General features: G+C 39.1%; 2 protein-coding genes and 1 long non-coding RNA gene across 5 annotated transcripts in view; 2 read left to right on the top strand and 1 right to left on the bottom strand.

The window, feature by feature from the left end:
• The window catches only part of CPED1 (cadherin like and PC-esterase domain containing 1), a 296,363-nt gene that overhangs the window by 120,525 nt on the left and 161,186 nt on the right, over positions 1-14,652 (bottom strand). The gene's annotated exons all lie outside the window — the stretch shown is intronic.
• The window catches only part of LOC137768111 (uncharacterized), a 37,721-nt gene that overhangs the window by 18,199 nt on the left and 4,870 nt on the right, over positions 1-14,652 (top strand). The gene's annotated exons all lie outside the window — the stretch shown is intronic.
• Positions 11,256-12,076, top strand: LOC137768532 (small integral membrane protein 20-like). Its single transcript, XM_068550070.1, has one exon. It carries the CDS (start codon positions 11,297-11,299, stop codon positions 11,498-11,500), a length of 204 nt encoding a protein of 67 aa, XP_068406171.1. The 5' UTR covers positions 11,256-11,296; the 3' UTR covers positions 11,501-12,076.

Here is a 14,652-nt window from a genome sequence, read left to right as displayed (position 1 = left end):
GGCACACAGCCCCCTTAAACCCTGGGCCCAATAGCCAGCAGTGGGACAGGCCCCATGACATCTGGGAAAGGGAGTGATCACAGGGTCTTAATGAGCCCCTTGAATCAGACTTGTGACGTCCTAAACTTTTGCTCTTTGGTATTTAAAACACACACACAATGAAAAAGAAGAGAACAGCATCTAGCAGTAAATTGAGACTGGGATAGTCTTCTAACTTTTCATTTATTTAAAATGTATAGATTAGTGAGGTTTTAAAAAGTCATTTGGCCCACCCCACCCTGTGATGCCTGAATTCTTTCTTTAATATTGCTCCCAAGTAGTCAACTAGTCTATGCTTTGGATACTTTGAAGAGAAACTGATTGCTTTTCGAGGGCACCTATTTTATTGTCTTTGGAAAGCTAGAGGTATGATAATGCACTCACTTATATTGAACTGGTAGCTGTCTTCTTGCTGTTGTGAGGCTCAATAAAATACCAGAATTAGGGACATTTGTCATTTTTTTAACTGCCCGTTACTCAACCTCTTCTTATTTAGGAGGAATCCTGTACTATGAAATCTGGGTACACCTGCTCCATCTGTCTAGTAAATTGGATGAGAACCTGTGACCTAAATTTGACAACTGGATATCCCACCCTAAGAATTTGAGTCTGGAGCAAATGACAAATAAGAAGGGACAGTTTAGAGATTATCTATTGGCCCTGATGTTCGGCAGCAGTGGCAGAAGCAGCCGCCAGTGATGATGCCAGGAGGGGCATCCAGACCAGATGGTTCCCATGGCGTGACGTTGTCTGTGGCTTCTTCTACTTCCCTTGATTCCTATCTATTTTCTTGTTCTTTAGTCTTTCTGCAATAGCTCTGTTTTACAGGTTGTCAGGTATATTTTGGACAAGTTCCTTTTCCACTTAGGGTAACCAGAATTGATTTCTGTTTCTTGCACCCAAGAACCTTGACTGTTAAAGTAGATTATGATGGAAGGTTGTGGGAAGTTGGGAGGGGGTAAGAAATAATGAATTTGACATTAAAGATGTTGACTGTGATAGAAGGTGGGTTATCTAAGTAAAAGTGGTTCATAGGCAGCTGGAGAAGTGGGTGGAGTCCATGAGGAGGGTTGAGACTGGAGGTAGGTAATTCATAGCCATCTTTAAAGTCCTAGGGCTGGAAGAAATATTCTTCCAGAAGATGAACCCTATATGGAATTCACCCATCTCTCCTGAAAGAGTATTCCAATTTCTTTGGATAATTGTTTCTTATCCATAGTCAGCTATGAGCTTTGGGTGACTGACCTCTTACCAGCTCTAGAGATAGACCTTGTTGGCTTAAGTTAATCAACAGTAAATAGTTGGGCACAAAATCAAATCAGAGATAATGAGATTTGTGCAGATTTTGCAAGAACTTCTAGGAATGCGACGTGAGGATATGAAGTCTGTTATGGCCACAGACATGTGTAGACATCTAAGAGGACCTACAGTTGCCCAAGAGTTCCCAGGTGGAGTCTGAGGGAGAAGCAACAACCAGTATGTACACCAGTGAGATGAAGAGGAAACGGTGACACCATTTAAGCACTGAATCAGACTTCACCTGAAGCCAAAAATATCTCTAGATGTTTACATGTTTATGTTACTAGCTGATGTATCCCCTTTATTTTTATTTATTTATTTTAAATGATAGTATTTTATTTAATTAATTAATTAATTTATTGGCTGTGCCACGTGGCTTGTGGGATTTTAGTTCTCCGACCAGGGAGAGAGCGGAGTCCTAACCACTGGACAGCCAGGGAATTCCCCCCTTTGTTTTAAAATTCAGTTCAAGTTGGATTTTTAACATTAGCAGCATAAACTGTTCTCACCATTAGATCCCTTCTCTTCAACTCCCACACATATTAAGTTTATCATTTGTAATATGAGTAAAGCGGGTTATATCAGAAGACACAAACTGACAGTCTGAGTTGAATCTGATCACAGAAGTTTTATCTATGTTTGTTTGGTTTGCAGAGGGTCCCTTTTTAAAAATTATCACCAACGTATAAAACTTGGGGGGGGGTCTTCCATTAAAATCCAAATATTTGGTTTCTTTTGAGGACTCAGGGGATCTGACAATACTGAGCCAGAATGGCATGATCACCTTGAGCTGAGTAGTTGCCGTTCACTTTGAACAAGGCACATGCTTTCCATTTTCCACAGTGCCTACCACCTCGTATTGCCTCACATTGGTCTAATTCTGTCACGTACGTTACCCACCTCTGAAAGGATTTGTGTTTGCAACACTTAATGGTCAGTGAGGTCTGTCCAGGCCTCTTAAGTTATTTCATTTAAGTAAAAGGTAAACAAATGCAAACAAAATGCAGTGAAACTGCCACTCTTGAAAGAGGAACTAACACACATTTGGAAGCCTAATCACACTCCGTATATCAGGCTTATAGGAATTTATTTGGGGCAGAACATGATGCCTGATAACAGGCATTTTATTTCATGGCTGAGCAGGTTTCCTCACTTGTCATCTGGGGCACAAATATCTCAGTGGGTTAGGAGCAGCTAATTAAATAACAATGACTATCATGAGCTTTAAAACCAGACAGACCTGAATTTAAGTCCTAGGTCTGCCCCGTGTTTGCTGTTATGATAGTGCCTATCACATACGGTTGTCATGTATAAAAGTGATAAAATATGCCAAGAACAGAACGTGACATGTAGGCATTTATTATGATAGACTGCTGTACTGTATGAGCTTATTCCAACAGTGTATAATAGTTCTGATTGAGGACTTTCAACTTGCAAGGTATAAATAAGAACTAATTTAATTTTTTCCAATAACTACAACTGTCATGCTCCATTGACTAATCTATCCCCTGTCTTAATGGGCCTGGACCCCTTAATGATATTAAAGCTCTGTATCATTACACTTCAGTCATTGTCATTTATAAAAAGTCTCATTTTCATTAGAAAGGTTAAGCCTATTCACTAAAACTTTAATTTTATACTAGACCCAAAGCTTTCCAGAGGGAAGGTTAGACTTGTAGCTCCTGCAGCTTATGATGGGTTTAATTCTAAGATGGCCCTTACAGTTCTTGGCCCCTGGTGTATACACATGTTCTTCCAGTTATTCAAGAAAACACTAATCTAGGTGTTGCTGTGAAGGGATTTTTGCAGATGTAATAACGTCCCAAATCAGTTGACCTTAAATTAGGGAGATTAAATCTGGGTTTAGAGATCCGAGACAGGGAAGACAGAGAGAGAGAAAGAAATGAATCTGAGAGGGATTCAAGATGTGGGAGATTCTCCATTGCCAGCTCGGAGATGGAGGGAACCACATGGCAAGGAATGCAGGCAGCCTCTGGGAGCTGAGAGAAACCCTCAGCTGACAGGTAGCAAGCAAACAGAAACTTCAGTCCTACAGCTGCAAGGAACTGAATTCTGCAACAACCTGAATAAACTTGGAAGCCAATTCTTTCCCAGAGCCTCCAGCCAAGAATTCCACCTGACCAACACCTTGGTTTCAGCTTTCAGCTCCTGAGCAGAGAAACCAGTCACACTGTCCCTGGATTTCTGAGCTACTAAACTGTGAACTAGTAAATGGATGTTGTATTTTTTAAAAATTTTTATTGAATATAACTGATTCACAATGTTGTGTTAGTTTCAGGTGTACAGCAAAGTGATTCGGTTATCTATCCATCTATCTATATGTATACATATATTTTTTTACATTCTTTTTCACTATAGGTTATTACAAGATACTGAGTTTCGTTCCCTGTGCTATACAGTAGGTCCTTGTTGGTTATCTACTTTATATGGATGTTGTTTTAAGCTGAAAAATGTGTGATAATTTATTACAAACAAATAGAACACTAACACCAGGAGGCTGGAGGTAGTGGATGAGATATTCTCTCTCGGGCTTTCCTAAACTCACTCCTCTTGATCTGAGTCAGGAAGAAGGAGAGGGGAAGAGAAACCTCCTCTTCAGTGCTCATCATTGTTGACCTAGCTCATTGTCTACACTTGATGTGGATGGAGGTAGCCTCAAATAAGTCCTGATGATGAAGCAGCTGCCTGGAGCACTGAGTCTCAGCTACCTTTTTCAGCTGAGCTAATTTACAGCCTAAGGTACCTAGTTGTCCCATGCTGGGTCCCTGATTAGCCTATAGAAGAACCTAGGTTTTTCTACCTTCTACAGCTTCAACACTGGGGGCTATAGCTTGAGACATATATCTCCAGGCCTTGAGATATACCTCTTGGTATAGATATAGTTCTAGGTCCTTGTCCTTTCTTAGCCTCTGAACCTCACCAATTGCAATATCTCAGAAAGCTCTTTCTCCTTCTAGTAGTACAAGGTCATTCTGCAAGTCATGTAACTAAGCAGACATCCAACCGGGTAAATAAACACCTTTCTCTCCTTGAAACCATCTCCAAACTTTGAAGGTGATTCCTTCAGAGAGACGAAATCATGGACACCTTTCTCCACTAGAAGTGGTGGGAAGTAGGTAGCCTTACTTCTAGAGCAATGCATTCCCCAAAGGTCAACTCTTCTCTTTCTCAGTCCCTTCATACCTCTCTTGATGCTAAGTATGGGAAAGTCAAAGGCTAAGAAGGTGGCTTTCTTTTTACTGAGGCAAGAAGTGTTTAGAAACTTTGCATTATTTGGTTACCTTCAGGGGCAAGAATGATGCCAACACTATTCTCCTACGAATGTAATGATGCATTTTAACATTTTTGAAAGGTTGTATCCATATGACCTAGAGCATAACTTAAAAAAACAGAACATATATTTTGTATTTAGCTTGGAAGTATCATTTAATTTTACAAATATCAATTAAGAATCTTTCCAGGCATTGTACTAAGTGGTGTGATTAAAGACCTAGAATTTGGCCTGAAGAAACGTACTCTGCATGTGTGTATGCATGCAAGCACCAATGCACATATGTGCATGTGAAAGAGAGAGAGACAAAGAGAGAGAATGAGAAAGAAAGAGAGAGGCAGAGAGATAGTAGAGAGACAGAGCGTAAGTTCCAGGAACAGACTGTTAGTTAAGTATAGTGTTATAATAAAGATTTACCCCCAAAGATTTCACTATCTTGAAGAATATTGTGCTAATGGGTAGGGGAATTCGCTCTGTTTAAAATAGGATATGAAAGAGGTTCTGAGTGCTCCTTCTGGTAAAAAAAAATAAGAGATTCATTTAAAAAATACTTTTAAAAAATACATTTAAACCAAACATTTCAAGACTTAAAACATGTGTATCCCCTCTAATTCTTTCCTGGTGTAATGAATCCATGTACTTGGCCTAATGGATCCATGTACTTTTGTTTGGATTTTTTGAAAAAGCAAAACAAAACAAAACATGAACAAACAAACAAATACAAACTTTTGATCAAGTCAGAGGCCCTCTTCGACCTCCCCCAGAGCAGGATCTTACTGAAAAGTGACAATCCTTCTCCACCCATGGATCCTCAGGGCAGTTTTGAAAAATCTGAGATGTTCATAGATGTTTTTACTCTTTCTTGGATGTAAAATTTAAACTTTATACCATTTTTATTATACCTAATAAAAAATGAAACCTTTATTCTGTGGGTCTGCAAAAGCAACTTTTGAAGTTGGATGTATCTATCAACATACTTATTAAAAAGCATTTTTTTCCCTACAGTTTTGGAGAGAGTCTGAAAACCAATGTCAGTATGGCTTAGATATTCATAATTGTTTACACATGTTTCAGTAACAAAATATATTTGGGGGGGTTGGCACTTTACTTTTAGGATTTGAGGCAGCTGGAAATTATTATCATTATGGGCAAAAGTGTTCTAACTAGATAATGGTGTTAAAAAGAATATAATACTCCTGGAACATTACTTCTAATACACAGCACCTATTATTTTATTAAGTTATTTAAATATGGATTGGTTGTTGTCTGGTCAGTTACACACTAAGATATCTAAGTAAATAGATATCTCAGAATTAGTATCAAATAGAAAATGACTGTGGTTTCCTATTATTAATATTATTATTGTTACACCGAGAAACCTTAGTAATCCTTTTAAGGGCTTGATAGTTAATATTCCACATATTGCAGAGACAAATTCTAATTAAATATTTAAGAAATAGGACATCGTTTCCAATCATGATGCAAGGTATCAAATACTTTGGAGATGTATAAAAATTCTTTTCATATTCGCTTATCCAAGGGAAAAGAAACAATAATTAATAAGGGATTCTGTGCCTCCCAGAACCTGAAGTGTTTCTTCTAAGGAGCTAGACTATGTTAAGAACCAAAGGGAAGCTAGGTTCAAAGGAAATTCATCTAATATTTGTGCTCTGGTTATGAAAGGGGGTGAGAGGCTGATCATTAGCGGCATGTGGCCAGTTGGCAGGAAGGCTGCGGGCCAGACTGAGGGGTTAGTGTGATCACAGATGGACTTAGCATGGGAAAGAGGATGCCAGAGAGTCCCAGGCAGTGCATGCTATTTTGGGGGCTTTATACGAATCATTATTTTTTCATTCTGTGCCAGTATTGACACAGACAAATGTATTTGTTCACTGGCTATTGAAGATTTGCAGATTACCAAAATAAGTCTCATCCTTGGACACATCACTGAGAGAGGATTTTTTAAAATAATGCTTTGTACTACCTCTAAATATAATGCCTTCCTTTCATCAAGAGGATATATTTTTTAATATCAAGAGGATGCCAAAAGACTTAACAAATAAGGGTGTGGAATAGTAGGGTACATATTCTAAAGGGGAAATAGAGACCTCTTTTTATTCGAGGAGAATGGTCGGTAAATTTGCAATCGATCATTCATTTGATAAATTTAGAAATAGCAATTTTGCATTAAAGACTTTCTTAAGGATGGAGAACTGGCTCAAGGAACTCAGGAACCGTGTCTAGGTCTGGATTCCAATAGCTCTTCTACATAGGGTACAACTACTCACTGCCGGGAGGTTTGATAACCAGCCCAGGGGTTCTCATCCTCACTCTGCAGTGACTGGCAATGAACCTTGGTAATTTATTGACTATAAACCTTGGCATGTTATTGAGTTTTATTTGTATCCAGGGTGAGGAGTTAGACATCCAAGATCCCCCCAACTCTAAAGTTTAATGTGTCACATATATACAATGCAATATTACTCAGCCATAAAAAGAAGTGAAATTGAGTTATTTGTAGGGAGGTGGATGGACCTAGAGACTGTCATACAGAGTGAAGTAAGTCAGAAAGAGAAAAACAGGGCTTCCCTGGTGGCGCAGTGGTTGAGGGTCTGCCTGCCAATGCGGGGGACGCGGGTTCGAGCCCTGGTCTGGGAGGATCCCACGTGCCACGGAGCGGCTCGGCCCGTGAACCACGATTACTGAGCCTGCGCGTCTGGAGCCCGTGCTCGGCAACGAGAGGCCGCAATAGTGAGGGGCCCGTGCACCGCGATGAAGAGTGGCCCCCGCTTGCCACAACTGGAGGAAGTCCTCACGCAGAGGCGAAGACCCAACACAGCCATACATACATACATACATACATACATAAAAAGAATGTAAGCAGACAAGAATAGCATTAAAAAAAATTAAAAAAAAGAGAAAAACAAATACCGTATGCTAACACATATATAAGGAATCTAAAAAAAAAATAATAATTGTTCTGAAGAACCTAGGGTCAGGACAGGAATAAAGATGAAGAGGTAGAGAACGGACTTGAGGACATGGGGAGGGGGAAGAGTAAGCTGGGACGAAGTGAGAGAGTGGCATGGACATATATACACTACCAAACGTAAAATAGATAGCCAGTGGGAAGCAGCCGCATAGCACAGGGAGATCAGCTCGGTGCTTTGTGACCACCTGGAGGGGTGGGATAGGGAAGGTGGGAGGGAGACACAAGAGGGAGGGTTTATGGGGATGTATGTATATGTATAGCTGATTCACTTTGTTATACAGCAGAAACTAGCACACCATTAAAAATAAATAAATTTTAAAAAATAAAGTTTAATGTGATGTTGGAACACAAGTTTCACAAATGTCATAAAAATGAATATAACTCCTGCCCACAGAGCTACTGGTCAGTCCTACAGCTAGAGACATACTCAGCTACTCACACTCCCCTCCACTGGCATCTGCCTCATTTACAGCTTTGGCCCCTGAAGCCCTTCCCCGCTATGATATCCTCAGTTAAGAAGATTTTTTCCCAAGTTTTACTGAGATATAACTGACAAAGAGGATTTCTGAAAGTTCCCTGTAACCTAACCTCACTTGTAAACTTTCTTTTATAGAAAAAAAAAAAAATGACTACATGATCCAAACAATAACCTACAAATTAACATTTGGGGCCAAAGCATTTTGGAAAACATATACTTATTTCAGCAATCTACTTTTGGAGCAGAGCGGAGTGCCTAAGAGCATAGCTTGTAAAGTAGCAGAGTTCTGGAACCAGGCTGCCTGGGTTCAAAAACAGACTCTGCTACTTCTAAGCTATGTGACCTTGGGCAAGTTCTCTGGGCCTCCATTTCTCCATCTATGGAATAGGAATTATCAAAGTGTCTACCTTCTAAGTGTTTTGCTTTGAGAATTGAGTTAATAAATGTAAAGCAATTAGAATAGGCCCAGGCACACAATAAGTGGTGGAAAAAATGTTAGATACTATGCAACTTAAATATTCTCAAAAGAGACATATTTCTAATCTGTGAAGATGTATTAACATTTGGGAAATATCCAAAAGTCATTTGGAACAAATTCTGATTTTTAAAAAGTGGGGGAATGTTTAGCAGTTTGGGTTGAAATTATGATGTGTATATAGAATGAGACTTGTTTTCTCATTTAGATTATTATCAGGTATAAATAAGTTTATTGTCTTTTGAAATGATGGCTTTCAAAATGATAGTCCTTCTTTCAAAAAGAGATTATACATACTAAAACACTAAATTATGGTTATACCCTGTGCCTGATGACACAAAGGTATAATCTTTGTCCTTTGCTGTTCATTTGTAAAAATGGCACAGGGAGCATTGAGTTCCTTATCTTTAATGGAATCCACCAGAAAGATATCGCCTTGTTTGGCAAAGAAATACTTCCCCTCTTTTTGTTGAAAACTCTTGTATTCTCAGTTTCTCAGCTGAGATTGCTAACAAGATGACATACAAAATTAATCATGCAACTATCAAAATTAAAACACATGTTCAGGGCAAATTTTACACTCAATTCTGGAATTTTTGTTTTAGCACCTTCACTACAAAATTTATAGTATAATTTAGCACAGGTGGTTTGTTCTGCAAAGCCCTTCACATGTTTACATCTTGTTAAATCAAAATTTAAATATCAGCAATTAAAAAATCTCCAAATCATTTTGCTAGACCTCAGTAGAAAAAAATAAAGCCTGTTTTAAACTTTCCTCCTTTACCAACCTGAAGACATATTTTATTTATCTGCCTATTTCTCTTTTGCAAACACGTATACTGAGCTCCTCCTGTGCCCAAGCACTATTTGAAGCTCTTCACGATATTAACTCAGGTTTTCCTTAAAACCACCTTATGGGGTCAGTACTATTATATCTATGACAGATGAGAAACTTTCATAAGATCTCCAAACATGCACGTGATGAACTGCAACTCAAATCCAGACAGCATAAATAATGTTTTGATGAAAGTATTTAAGAGAGGTTATTTCACTTAAAGAAAATGTTTCCCTCCCTGTTATTTCTAAAACCTTTGAAATCTGGGTCTCTTAACTTTATCAGGAATTTAATTTTAAAATAACCTATCAGGTCAAGAATTCCACATGAAAAATTTATTTTCCAAGTCATTAGGTCTGGAAAGATCATCCTGAAGCATTTGGGAGGTGAGAGGGAGGGGAGGCAGAGGAGGTGAAAAACCCCCCAAAGTCAGTGAAAGTCTGCACCACATTGCTGAAGAATGAGGTTCTGAAGAGTCGGGGGGCCAGTGGAGTGGAGAGGTCTGATGGGCTTTGAAGAGTGAGGTCATGCTCAGTGTTTTAAACTCATTAGTCCTGCCTAAAAAAAATGGATGTGGGTAAGAAAGAAGAAAAGAAAGACAAATTAGCAGCATTTTCAAAAGAAGTTAAATATGTCAGGCAGGCAGTCAGGGGTCCTAATTCTGCCTTGAGGGAACATGTGTCAAACCAGCTTGTAGTTCTGCAATTGGTGAAACCGTCTGCAAGAAATACCCCATCCTTCATTCTTGTTCCTACAACACACGCCTATGGAAGGAAAGGTTAGAGTTGGTCAATTGCATGTGGAAATTTTCTCCACATCACCTAATTGAGACACGGGGCCAATCTTTCTTTGAACAAAAAACCAATCTGGTATAGCCTGCTGAAAGAAAGCACAGCGATGGCTCTGACTAATGAGGACAACAATAACTGCCCAAATGACGTATTATTAAATTTCGTCCCCTGGACCACCACGACCTACAACTCACAACCACTTTCTGAGCCCGGGAGCAGAAAGCAACGGTGAGGAAGCGCTGCACAGATGTTTATTTCTAAGGCAATATTAGATTTGGTGGCACTCTGAAAACTATAATAATTGCTGATTCTCTGTGCTCACAGAGATCATTGAAAGACTACACATAACTCCAAAATGTACTATTGTGATATAGATACTAATTTCTTTATCATTAGGACTATAAATCAAATAATATATGGCAATAGTATAGTTGCTGGGACAAAGTAGGTGCTCAATGAATTGAATTACAATCATGTACATTTATGCCAGAAATGAAACTGTCCTTATTATGCTTGTTGCTGCTAGGGATCTTCTGCTTCAGATTATGAGTTACTAGAATAAGAATTTTTTTTAACATGGACTTTTTCATATCTCTGAAATTGTATACAGCATTGGCTGTGATTGTACATTATTCCTTGAGACAAAGGGTCAAAACTTTCATGAGATATTCAAAAGGGTACCTGCTTCCTCCAAAAGATGAAGAATCACTGGCTCAGGGACATCATTTGCCTTACCTTGTCTTATACAGAGCCAAGCTCTGTTGTTTGATGAAGCCAAAAATGTCTTTTTAAAAATAAGTCATGTTCTAGACTTGCTTTGGAGTGGGAGGAGGACTTATAAAACTGCTCACCCTAATACCCAAGGTCTCTCCTCTCTCTCACTACCACCCTCGCTATTCTGGTGTATAACTTTGCTAGAGTTAATCTGGACTTGAGAAATGGGCAAGAAAATGGAGAAGGAGAAATTAAAGATCTAGGGACCCTCTGGAGCCATTAAAGCCCCAAAAGTGGGTATTTAGGAATTGGAGTTATCAAAAAGGGACTCTGGGAGAGTGAGGGCTGCTCGGCGGGTCAGGGCGGCCACCGGCTGGAGCCATGACCCCGAACCTGCGCACCGCGCTGATTTTCGGCGGCTTCATCTCCCTGATCGGCGCCGTCTTCTACCCCATCTACTTCCGGCCCCTAATGCGGCTGGAGGATTACCAGAAGGAACAAGCCATAAATCGAGCTGGTATTGTCCAAGAAGACGTGCAGCCCCCAGGGTTAAAAGTGTGGTCGGATCCATTTGGCAGGAAATGAAAAGGCTATCACCACCTCTGAATATGAAAGTAGACAGAGTCTTCATGCTTTCAGTTCTGCAGCAAGTACAATAAATCACCTGGCTAAAGAACGATGGCTGGAGAAGAAAACTCTAGAAGGCTGTAAAGAAGAGTACTGTGCACCAGGATTAATTCCCTTCTTAAGTATCAAAAGAACCCTGAAACAAATCACACCATTACGAAGGTTTTCATGATTTGGTTTCCTTTCTAAAAATGCAGCTTTCTCACCCAGCTGCATTTGGAGGTGATCTACTTATTATTCAGTCTCTACCTCTTACCCACCTGAGCTGTGATATGAATACAAGCAACCAGTAGACTTGGGAAGATCCTAGTCTGTTTTGCCATCTTCCAAATAAGAAGTTTAGTGAAAAACCACCATATTGAGCAGCCTCATAGGGCTCTTTGAAAATGTTAAAGTTGATAAAACTCTTTGAGGACAAGGTACATTGTACTCTTTAAGAATAAACAGTTCAACTCAACTATCTCATTGGGAGGGTTGCTGCATGTTGAAAAATAAATAACTATGAAGCAAACCAAACTAAATGGGTATGCGTGCCTAGTAGAAATCATGTTGAATTAAGTGAAAATGTGTATATTAAAATGATTTCTTTTTCCTTCACAATGGTGTAAGATTTTTTGTAAATCCTTTTTCGTAAGCGCATTAAATGATACCCAGAAGTATTATTTGACTAGATTATACTTGACTAGGTATTTGACTGTTTGGTGTTTGTCAGATTGTATACAAGTAAAAATCTTAAAGGTAAATAGCAAAAAAAAAAAAAGGGACTCTGTTTATCTGCTTCTCTTTTAACTAAACCTCCTTCAAAGTTTCAAATGTCACATTTGAAATGCGGTAAATCTAACAGAATATTTTATTTAAAAACCTCCCAGGTTTTTTCTTTTTCTATTTCCCTGTCCAATAATTCTGAAATTAGAAGACTAATTCTTAGAATGTCAAAACATAAACTTCAAACGAACATGACTGTATACAGAAGGTTGCACTCAGGGAAACCTCTGGATGCTGTCGGAAGCCAGGAAGACCCGATTCTCTTCCACAGGGTCTTGGCGCTGCTGCGCTAACGGTAGTAAAAGTTTGTTTCTTCTTGTAAAAGAAGCAGATGTGACTTGGAGAAACATGGAGGAACAGATGTGCTAAGCAAACGTTTTTATTTAAGCGGTAATTTATCTGACCATAAGTTACATTAACTCAGAGGTGAGTGTTTAACATAACTCGTTTTCACCAACTCAGAAAGATAATTTATAGAAGCACTAAAAGAGATCGTGAGTTAAAGAACACACACATCTTTGCCTGCTTTTTAAGAAAACAATGTTACACAAAATTCCCAAGCCTTTGGTGTCTGTGAAGGCTTACTGGGCACTGAGGTAGCCTCTGTGGTCAGAATGTCTGGGTGTGCAAACTGCTCGTGAAAATAGCAGATCAATTCCCCTGGGTGCTACATGGGCTCATGAAGAACACCGGTAAAGGGTTGCGCAGCTTAGCACACAGAACTTGAAACAACTGCAGAAGGCTAAGTGCTGAAGTCAAGGGCATTTAAGAAGACTTGAAAGAGTGCCTACAATTGAGGTCATTGCTAAGGAAATGGATGCATCTGCTGCAGATCCTGCAGAGGGAAGCAGAAGACAAGAGCCAGTTCTCTACCAGGTGCAGTGGCAACCATGCCTACAGCACACACTACTTTTAGCAGTCCAGGAAAACATCTGAATCTCCTTTAAATTTAGAAGAAAGAAAATGAAATTTTAGGTCCAAGAAAAGTCTCTATTCTCTATAGAGATGAGTCTTTCTAGAGATGAATATTAATATGTTCATCGTTATATCAACACAGTGGTAAAATACAATTTTAAGTATTTTTTTTCCTGAAAGAAGGGGTCCACAAAGGCAAAAGTGCCAGGACCCATGAACCTCAGGAATGCAACCGTGTGGAACAGCCCAGGTCACTCACTGTCCTTTCTAACTCCCAGCTCGTCATTCCTGTCCTGATTCCTTTATAATTCCAGAATTTCTCGGTACTATAGGCTCCTACTTCTTTTGCTGTCCTCTTTCTTCCCTCATCTCCTTCTCTATATACTTGCAGGTAAGCCCTAGAGGGGCATCGGGACCAAGAGTTTTCATGATGGTGATGACGACGATGATACTAATTCAACCTTGACCGAGCACTTGATCATGTACTAGGCTTGTGACAGAACTCTGCATTAATTATCTAGTTGAATCCTCAGACTGGTGCTATAAGATAGGTTCTATTACTAGTTCTATTCTTGAAGATAAGAAAACTGAAGCTTAGGGGAGCTTATAAGCCTTGCACTAGGAGACACAGCCAATGAGGGCAGTTAGAAGCAGAGCCGGGACCACAGTCAGGCTTCTCTGACAGTGATTATAAGCATGAGCCTTGGAGTCCATGGCTTTTAACCACTAGGTTAGGAAAATGGCCTGAGATGCTTTGTTAAGATGCAGTTTGCCCTGGTAAAATCATTTCCACAGAGAAAAGTGACTCTCATCCTATTTATAGAGCAAGAGAATATTCTGACTTTCACAAAGGAGACATTCTTTTCTACATGTTTAAAAACTAAGTGCAGTATTCGATCAAAGCATTCAGGAGCCTACTTAATTTTCACTCATTAAAGGCAGAGAGATATCATAGGAAGTCATCAGAGGTGGAAATTTACCCTTGAAGAAACTGTTCATGATGCCCTTGAGAAATATCACCAAAATATACAGCATTTAATATAAAATCTAAATAAATATAATAAATATAAAATATAAATAAATGAATATAGATAGAAATAAATAAATTAATGTATAAATAAATATAAAAATATAAAATACTTAGCCTAAGACTTAGTTTCCTCGTAGAAGGGGGTAGGGTGGAGTAGATAATAAAAATTAGCTACATTATCTAATCCGCTTGTGAAGATTAAATAAGAGTCTGGAAGGCAGGATTTTTTTCACCTTGACGACTGTGTCACTGAAGCACTGTCAAACTGTCAGCTCCACAGCACAGCCTTCTCACTGCTATGAAGTATGCGTGAACAAAGTTTTTTTTAAGTTTTGAAAAAATGTACTGTGGATATTTTAATAGAAACAATAAGGTAGTAAGTTGTGTTAAATAGTGAAAG

The sequence above is a fragment of the Eschrichtius robustus genome, chromosome 8 (assembly GCF_028021215.1).
Source record: "Eschrichtius robustus isolate mEscRob2 chromosome 8, mEscRob2.pri, whole genome shotgun sequence".
NCBI classification, from domain to species: Eukaryota; Metazoa; Chordata; class Mammalia; order Artiodactyla; family Eschrichtiidae; genus Eschrichtius; species Eschrichtius robustus.
The sequence above is the reverse complement of the archived record's forward strand: the minus strand, read 5'-3'. Positions and strand labels throughout refer to the sequence as shown.